Source organism: Aquarana catesbeiana, linkage group LG04, assembly GCF_042186555.1.
Source record: "Aquarana catesbeiana isolate 2022-GZ linkage group LG04, ASM4218655v1, whole genome shotgun sequence".
In the NCBI taxonomy this organism is placed as follows: domain Eukaryota; kingdom Metazoa; phylum Chordata; class Amphibia; order Anura; family Ranidae; genus Aquarana; species Aquarana catesbeiana.
The window spans coordinates 234,556-244,779 of record NC_133327.1 but is presented as its reverse complement, the minus strand read 5'-3'; the positions used below and the strand labels follow the sequence as shown (position 1 = coordinate 244,779).

The 10,224-nt window shown below is 45.3% G+C and overlaps 1 protein-coding gene across 1 annotated transcript; it reads left to right on the top strand.

Moving 5' to 3' along the window:
- The first annotated feature begins 3,002 nt into the window (after positions 1–3,002).
- On the top strand, positions 3,003–8,520 carry LOC141138968 (E3 ubiquitin-protein ligase TRIM11-like). Its single transcript, XM_073624705.1, is given in 2 exon segments — positions 3,003–3,895; positions 3,898–8,520. Coding segments are annotated over 2 exon segments (1,554 nt in total). The 5' UTR covers positions 3,003–3,279; the 3' UTR covers positions 4,836–8,520.
- Positions 8,521–10,224: the final 1,704 nt, after the last annotated feature.

The window sequence follows — 10,224 nt, the reverse complement described above, 5'->3', positions numbered from 1 at the left end:
ATCTGATGCACTCGTCTCAAAACAGGCCCACACCAAAGAACTTTTGGAATACCGTGCAGAGACAGCAGCGCCCTGCACATGCGGACCTCTGCGGTGTGATGCAGTCAGTGTGCTGCCCTTAGGCTGGCCCCTGGAGGGCATCCTGCCTCGTTGGTGATGTGCCTCCTCCTCCTCTCTCCTATCAGGCACCCACGTGGAGTCAGTGACCTCATCTTCCCCTCCCTCCTCATCACTTGGCAGCTGCTTTGCCAGACAAAGTACCCTGAGCCTGGGTGAGAGAGGATGAGGAGGATGAGGACGGCTTGGTCATCCACTCGACCAAGTCTTCCGCATGTTGAGGCTCAACACGGCCAGCTGCCGAAAAAAAGGCCAAGCGTGTCCCACGGCCACGTGCTGATGAGGATGCACCGTGTCCGCGACCAGCACTGTTGCCTCTAGACACAGAGCTTGCTTGCCTTCTTTTATTGGCTTGTGACTGTCTGCCTCTCCTTGATGGCCTTCCAGACATACTATTGGCCTGCAGTGAGCTGCACAGTAGTATTATTAGTATGATAACACCTGCACTTGTCTTCAGGTAGCTATACTGTAGGTGCAACTGTGCAGGGTACACAGTACAGTAACTGGAAATACTTCAAAGAGCCTACACCAGCACCTGGCTGCAGGTAGCTATACTGTAGGTGAGACTGTGCTGGGTACACAGTACAGTAACTGGAAATACTTTGAGAGCCTACACAAGCACCTGGCTGCAGGTAGCTATACTGTAGGTGAGACTGTGCTGGGTACACAGTACAGTAACTGGAAATACTTTGAGAGCCTACACAAGCACCTGGCTGCAGGTAGCTATACTGTAGGTGAGACTGTGCGGGGTACACAGTACAGTAACTGGAAATATGTCAAGAGCCTACACAAGCACCTGGCTGCAGGTAGCTATACTGTAGGTGAGACTGTGCAGGGTACACAGTACAGTAACTGGAAATACTTCAAAGAGCCTATACAAGCACCTGGCTGCAGGTAGCTATACTGTAGGTGAGACTGTGCGGGGTACACAGTACAGTAACTGGAAATACTTCAAAGAGCCTACACAAGCACCTGGCTGCAGGTAGCTATACTGTAGGTGAGACTGTGCGGGGTACACAGTACAGTAACTGGAAATACTTCAAGAGCCTACACAAGCACCTGGCTGCAGGTAGCTATACTGTAGGTGCAACTGTGCGGGGTACACAGTACAGTAACTGGAAATACGTCAAGAGCCTAAACAAGCACCTGGCTGCAGGTAGCTATACTGTAGGTGAGACTGTGCGGGGTACACAGTACAGTAACTGGAAATACTTCTAAGAGCCTTCACAAGCACCTGGCTGCAGGTAGCTATACTGTAGGTGAGACTGTGCGGGGTACACAGTACAGTAACTGGAAATACTTCAAAGAGCCTTCACAAGCACCTGGCTGCTGGTAGCTATACTGTAGGTGAGACTGTGCGGGGTACACAGTACAGTAAATGGAAATACTTCAAAGAGCCTACACAAGCACCTGGCTGCAGGTAGCTATACTGTAGGTGAGACTGTGCGGGGTACACAGTACAGTAACTGGAAATACGTCAAGAGCCTACACAAGCACCTGGCTGCAGGTAGCTATACTGTAGGTGAGACTGTGCTGGGTACACAGTACAGTAACTGGAAATACTTCAAAGAGCCTACACAAGCACCTGGCTGCAGGTAGCTATACTGTAGGTGAGACTGTGCGGGGTACACAGTACAGTAACTGGAAATACTTCAAAGAGCCTTCACAAGCACCTGGCTGCAGGTAGCTATACTGTAGGTGAGACTGTGCGGAGTACACAGTACAGTAAATGGAAATACTTCAAAGAGCCTACACAAGCCCCTGGCTGCAGGTAACTATACTGTAGGTGAGACTGTGCAGGGTACACAGTACACTAACCTGTCAGTATATTAGGAAGAGAAGAACAGGATCTAGCTAAACTGAATACTATGTATATATATATATATATATATATATATATATATATATACAACACCTGGGATGCATATATATACACAATATACTGCACAATAAACTGCAGCTAACTGACTCGACCTGCCTACTCTATCTAACTTAAATCAAATGACACTGTCTCTCTCTCTCTATCTCTGTCTCAACGCCGGAACACACTACAAAGGGCCGACGTGCAGGTGGCCTTATATAGTGTGGGGCGTGTACTAAACCCCCTGAGCCATAATTGGCCAAAGCCTCCTTGGTTTTGGCCAATTACAGCTCTCTGTACACAGAACGCTGTGATTGGCCAAGCCTACGGGTCATAGTGCATGCTTGGCCAATCATCAGCCAGCAATGCACTGCGATGCCGCAGTGAATTATGGGCCGTGACGCGCCACTCGAATTTGGCACGAATGGCCCATATCGTTCGTAATTCGGCAACTGACCGAACACACAATGGGTTCAACTCGAACACGAAGCTCATCCCTAGTGTGCACTAAAACTCATTGAAGTGTATTTTATCCTGAAATTTTACTATTGATAAAACCGCTGTGCAAATATCATAAGAAAATGCAACAACCATTTTATTCTCCAGGTTCTCTGCTTAAAAATATATAAAATGTTTGGGGGTTCTAAGTAATTTTCTAGCAAAAAAAAAAAAAAAAGCAGATTTTTACAGGTATGAGAGAAATGTCAGAACTGGCCCGGACTGGAACTGGTTAAAAGAAAAAAAGGACCGAGCCTAACTGTTTTGGCTAACATGGCAATCCAAAGCAAATATCACACTGCTTGATTGTAGATCTCTTCATCTGCAGAGGGAACAAAAGAGAGAACAGCAAGATCATGGAAAAACAAGGGTGAAGGCCTCACCCACCAGGGAGGGATATATCCTCCTGAACACAAACATAATACTGCATATATGAATATTCATTACCCATACTCACACTAATGCCAGAGGTACCCATGCCACCTACTGGCAGAAGGGAGAACTGACAGTAGTAGCTGAGCTTCCGAGTAAGTCAGACTACGAATTAGCATTGACTGACTACAGCCAATCGGTCTAAATTTGCCGAGACAACCCTGCTTATGATAGGGCCGTTACATTTGTTTTTTTGGAGGAGATTGATGAATTTTTAATTTCTGTTCAGCCGTGTTTGTGACCCTTGATCTCCTTTCTGCAAACATTGGATACATTCCCGGCCCCACCTTATACAGGAAATTGCCCAACCGGAGTAACTGGTTTTGGGGAAAAAGAAATTTTGATGTTCATTTCCCTCTCTGCTGTCAGCGATGGCGTCCTCAGACCTGAGAGCGGAGCTGGATTGTTCCATCTGCCTGAACATTTATACGGATCCTGTCATGTTGAAATGTGGACACAACTTCTGCCAGGTCTGCATTGACCGTGTGTTTGATACCCAAGAGGGGTCTGGAGATTATTCCTGCCCTCAGTGCAGGGAAGAGTTCCAAGAACGGCCTTCACTGCAAAGAAATGTCACTCTGCGTAACATCACTCAACGTTTCCTGTCTTCTCCACAAGGTTCAGAGAAGTCCGGCATCTTCTGTACTTACTGTATTCACACCTCTGTACCTGCTGTGAAATCCTGCCTGCATTGTGAAGCTTCTCTATGTGATGACCATCTGAATGTTCACAACAAGTCACCAGAACACGTCATATGTGACCCCACCACCACTCCAGAGAACAGGAAATGCTCCATCCATAAGAAGATCCTGGAATATTACTGCACCGAGGACTCTACTTGTATCTGTGTGTCCTGCAGTTTAACTGGAGAACATCGAGGACACCAGGTGGAAACTCTGCAAGAGGCCTTTATTAAGAAGAAAGAGAAGCTGATAAATAATCTTCAGAAAATGATTACTAAGAGAGAGAAGACAGAAGAAAGAGTCCGAGTCTGCAGGAACACAGGGGAAGAGTTCAAGGAAAAGCAGATGGTGAAACAGAGAGATTCACTGCCCAGTTCAGAGACCTCAGGAGACGTGTGGAAGACCTGGAGAAGAAAGTCCTGGGTGAGGTCTCCAGGCAGGCAGAGCAGATCTTAAGCCCAGTCAATGATCAGATCCAGCAGTTGGAATTAAAGATGGAGGATCTGTCCAGGAAGATGCGTCACTTAGAGGAGCTGTGTGCCATGACGGATCCATTGACTGTCCTACAGGAATCAGACACAGGTGACTTGTGTGATACTGAGGATGAAGATGAGGGGATTTTTATGTCCAATTACATCAGTGATCTGGAGGCCACAAATATGTTCCGCACAGGTTTATCTGATATAATAACTGGTATTATTGGGGTTACTGGAGGGATCTATATACAGAAAGCTGTAGACATATTATTGGATGAGGACACAGTTAATAATGATCTATCTATATCATTTGATAAGAAGACTGTATCCAGGTCGAGTGGAATCCAGATTCGCCCACATAGTAGTAAGAGATTTCAAGATTATAATCAAGTCTTAGGCAGTCGAAGTTTCTCCACAGGGAGACATTGTTGGGAAGTAGATGTCCGTAGGTCCAATAACTGGGTTATTGGGATGTGCTATGCAAATATACACAGGTATGGGGATAATTCTTTGATAGGACAGAATAAAAGGTCCTGGGGTTTGGACAGGAAGGGTAAAAAGTATAGAGCAGTGCATGACCAGGAAGAGACCGAGCTCTCTTACAATATTACCTGTAACCGAATCCAGATATATCTGGATTATGAGGCCGGACAGATTTCCTTCTATGTGTGTGACCCCCTCTGCCATCTCCACACCTTCACCGCCACCTTCACCAAACCCCTCCATGCTCTGTTAGGGGTGTGGCATTCAGATATATCATTATCTTGAAGGGAGGTGCCAAGACAAAGGTGAAAACATTCTGAATGTTTGAATATTGTACATTTTTTTCCTGACATTTCTCCATCTTCCTCCCTTTCTGATCACAGTGATTGGCTTTACTCACAATCCTAAACCCTGAGGACACCAATCCATATAGCTCTGCCCAATAGAAATTTCTGTTGTCACTGACACCATATTCCTGGGCGTCCGCAGAACTTTTTCCTGGGGGGGGGGGGCATCATTTAAAGGTCACCCATGCTCTGCCCCTTTTCAAAAATGTCATGAAGGGGAGGGGCTTAGTGAGCAGCTTTGGACTTTTGGTTCCAGTAAACTCCTAAGCTTTACAGGTAATGCAATTTTTTGCAGATCTTGCTTGGCTAAATCCCTCTCTGGCAGGTTTCTTGTTGACTCCAACAGCGAGCTCTCTGAACTGTTCTTTTGCTGTGAACACAATGAGGAAGATCGATTCTCTATTGTATTTTGGATTTCATAGAATGGAGCTTACAACCAGAGGAGTGAGCGTATCACCATTTCAATCTATCAGTAGTATAAATTGTCTCCTTTATAATGTATCTTTTATTATAAAAGAAATCTAATCTAATTTTTTATTATTGTCACTAAATCTAGCAATAATATAATGTATTACAATGTGTCACCAATTGAATATGTCATTATTATAATGTATAACAATTTTTCAATACTTGAATCTATCAATAATAATATATATTTACACTTATAAATAATTGCTATTATAGAGGATCGCTACTTTATTGTATTCCTTATATAAAGTGTAATGATGACAATGTATCACTGATATAAGATATCAGGCAGGATGGAGGGTGTGTAGGACTGAACAGCAATGTAGCACTGTATCAGTCTCTAGCGGGGGGGGGGGGTCGGCAACCCATCGATTGCAATCTACCCATTGATCACAGGTAGGCAGTGCTGGGACGAGGTTATCTAGAGCCAAGGGCAAACATGTCAAATTGCGCCCCCCCCCCCCCCATTATGTGTCAGCAAACCCCCCCCCCCAAAAAAATTGATCGCTAATCTGCTTGCTCACCCCCTAACCACCCAGCTCAAATCCTCTCTCTCCCCATATGCCCCCAGCACAAATCCCCTTCCCCCCCAAAAATAAATATTCCCCCTCCTAGCACAAATCCTCTACGCCTCAACTTTCCCCTCCAAACACAACACCCCCCCACTCTAACCCCTCCTTTCCAGCACAAATCCCCCCCCCCCCCAATCACCTATCCTTGCACAAATCTCCCCCACAAACTTCCCCTTCTAGCACAAATACCCCCCCAATTACTCCTACTAGCACCCCCCTCAAAAAGAATCCCCTCAATATTACTTCTATAGCACAAACCCCCCCAAATCCCTTCTCTTAGCACAAATCCTCTTCCCCCAAATCCCACCAAATTAGCATTCCTAGTACATCTCATCAAATCTGCCCTTCTAGAACAATTCTCAACCCATACCACCCCCCTAAATTCCCCCACCCAACACAAACCCCCTCCCCCCAATCTCCTTGTGGTGCCCCCTACCCCACATAATACCACAGTGCCCAGGGCAGTCACCCCTCCTGCCCACCCCTTGTCCCGGCCCTGCAGGTAGGTGATGGGTAGATTGTGCCACTTCCTTGCCGATCTCCGAAACCTGGACAGGAACGGTGGGCGCATTTACTGGAACCGATCCATGTCTTTAGCTCCTGAAAGCCTGCTCCTCCTCTTCTTTCTACACCAGCATTCAGCAGCTGCAGGAGGAAAATACAGGGATCAGCTCCAGTAAATGCCACCCCTGCCACCTCTCCTGTCCCGGCTCCACTTCCTTCTGTTGCCTGGGCCCCCTGTGTGTTCCCTTGGTCCCTGCACTGCAATTCCAGCTTCCCCGCCTCTCCTGCCAGCTGCTGTGGAGGATCCTTTCAAGATGGAGAGTGGGCAAGGGGCCAGTAAAATATGTAATTCACTGGCCCCTTCCTTTTCTGAATCAACACAATGAGTGATCGGTAGTGATTACTTACTGTGTTCATTCATAACTGAAGCTTTTTAAACTGTAAAAAGTGAGACATCAGGGGTCTAGCAGGAAGGATCAATATGGCACATGGAAGGCTGGAAGGATCACTATGACACATGGAAGGCAGGAAGGATCACTAGAGAATTATTTAGGCCAGCTTTGGAAGATAAGAGTGAATTGTAATGAAGATCCCAATCTAATACACCTGGTGAAATGAGGGCTTTAAAGATGTTGTAAGACAATAAAGAACTTGACGTGGACCCTGCTTTAAGCTGGATACACACTATACAACTTTTGTTGTTCAATTTCCTTTAGATTTACAAATTGAAATTGTTTAGGTTGACCTCATATTATATGGTTTTTGGTAAATCTAAACGAAAAAAATCTAAAGTAAAATTGTATAGTGTGTATCCAGCTTTAGGGTGGAAATGTTCTTCTGTGAGATAAGAGCCACTATTAAAGAATGCGTATGTTTATTCTTGGTAAGGAGAAGAATCGGGCTGAAGATCCCACCAAAGAATACTCACATCAATTAAAACATTTACTTGATAATGCAGTCAGTACGGCTATTTTTTTGTGTTTAACAAAATGCAAGATAAAAAAAAAGTTAAACACTATTAAATGTACACAGCAGCGAATTTATCAATAAAAACATTTTTGGTGACTTTTGTGTCCTTGTTTTTTTCGTAATCACTTGCCACACCGCGACGTACCCGTATGTTTCAGGACTTTCTGTATTGTTTTTGTTTTGGCCGGCGGAGCACTTTTATGGAAAAGCAATCCTAGCAGCTAAATGACCGCTGGATTGCTTTAACAAAAAGTAAGTGGGGGGTCTCACCTTGAATGGCCACAATCATCTCTATGCTCTAAGAAACTGGAAGTGACAAGTATTTGGTCACTTCTTGATACACTGGTTGTAAACAAACCTTTACTGGTTTAACTGCTTACCGCCCTCGTATTGTCAAATGATGGGCGGGCAGGAGCACTCTTGTTCTGGGCGTGCATTGCGCGCCCGAAGGGGGAGCACGGCGTGGTGATCGGTGCAGCGCTCTGTCCCTGGGACACAGTGCATTACCGATCCTGGTAAAAAGCCGATGATGAGGCTATGTGATTAGCTGTGTCTAATCAACTATTAAATTAACGGCATTCCTCTCTTCACGCTGACAGGGTATGAGGAGAGCGGATCAGCAACATTTCCTCACAGGGGAGATCTGAATAGGTAACCAGGGCACTAATCATCAGTCCCCTGATTATCAGTGCAGCCCCATCAGTGCCCATCAGTGATGCCAGTCAGTGTTCATCAGTAATGCCTGTCAGTGCTGCCTTACAGTGCCCATCAGTACCTGCTAATCAGTGTCACCAATCAGTGCCCATCAGTGCTGCCTATCAGTGCCCATCAGTGCCACCCATCAGTGCCCATTATTGCCAACAATCAGTACCCATCAATGCTGCCTATCCCAGAGCCAGAGCCACCTATCAGTGACATAGGCTGGAACGCACGTTGCGCTACATCATGTTAAGATGGAACACACGCTGGGTCCGGTGTGGGTCTCATTGCTTCCTTTGCCTCCACCGCACAGTGCGGTTGTTCACATGGGAGGTTTTTAAAAACCATGATTTTGTCTGTTGTACTGTTATAGCCCTTGAGGCTTTTAAATAAACTACCTCTACAATTTTACACTATGAAGAGGCCATCCTCTTTTTTCTTTCTTTTATTGATACCGCTGATGACATCTCATTTGGAGCGATATTCAACACTGGGAGGAGGATCCTCAAGAGGTGCCTGAAAGGTTTAAGGAGGTCCTGGAGACCCACAAGCCTTGTTGGTCCTTTCTGTCATAAGACAGGGGGATCAACAAGGTCTGGTGAGTGTTCATCTACACTTTATTACCCACCACATGATTTATGCAAGAAACAAGTAAAAAGGTGCAATGCTCAGATACCTCAATAACACTCATGTATGGTCCATAATAGTCCAAAAGGCAGGTATCAAGGAAGAGAGATTAGGTGAGTCTGTCAGGGCTACCAGGGGAGACCAGAAGCAAATTCCAGTAAAGCTAAGAGATGGGCGCCTCTGAGTATATATCAAAAACACTTTATTGTAAAGAACAATATCCACTCACATGGAAGTAAATGATGTTGGGTGCATATCCTAAGATGAACTTCTGCGCTACTAAAGTGAATGCTATGTGAAATGCTGCAAAATCAAAAAAGTGAACACCACTCACTAACTGAAATCAGAAAATACCACAATCAGTAATTGTGCCTGTGATTTTGCGCAAAACAAAATAAACAATAAATAATCAATAAATCAAATATAAATCAAAATAGTCCATAAGTGAATAATCGTGATTACAGTCACGATTATTCACTTATGGACTATTTTGATTTATATTTGATTTATTGATTATTTATTGTTTATTTTGTTTTGCGCAAAATCACAGGCACAATTACTGATTGTGGTATTTTCTGATGTTGGGTGCATCACTGGGATGAGCAGGAGGAACTACAAGTAGTAGAGAGTCCTTTTTGCTGGCAGGAGGCAGCACATCAAATCCCAGGGGCGATGAGGGCGCTGATCGCGGCCGTTTACCATGTGATCGCTCCGTCAAATGACGGAGCGATCACTTGTAAACAAACTGGCGTCATGTCATGACGCTGGTTCCTCTCTCCCCTCTGTGTACCGATCTGTACAGTGTGAGAGGAGAGGGGGAGAGATCGGATGGCAGCAGCGCTGTGGGCTGGATCTGTAGTGCCCACAGCGCTGCTCTGTGACAATTGCAGTCACATCCATCCATCCATGCTCAGCCATCCCTCCATACTCTGTAATACCCTGCAATGCCCTGCAATACTCTGCAATGCCCTGCAATATCCTGCAATACTATGCAATATTCTGCAATACACTGCAATATCCCGCAATACCCTGCAATACTCTGCAATACCCTGCAGTACTCTGCAATACCCTGCAGTACTCTGCAATACCCTGAAATACACTGCAATACCCCACAATACCCCGCAATACTCTGCAATACCCCGCAATACTCTGCAATACCCAGCCATACCCGGCGATACCCTGCGATACTCAGCCATACGCAACCATGCTCAGCAATACTTGGCTGTACTCGGCCTCTGTATGTGGTCAGGCTGTGGAAGTCTCACATATGTGGTATCTCAGTACGCAGGAGGAGTAGGAGAATCTATTTTGGGGTGTCATTTTTGGCATGTACATGCAATGTGTTAGAAATATTGTATAAATGGACAACTTTGTGTTAAAAAAAAATGCGTTTTAACCACTTCCCACCCGCCGTCATATGACGTCCTTGACTTTGTATGGGGATATCTGAATGATGGGTGCAGCTACAGGCATCATTCAGATATCAGC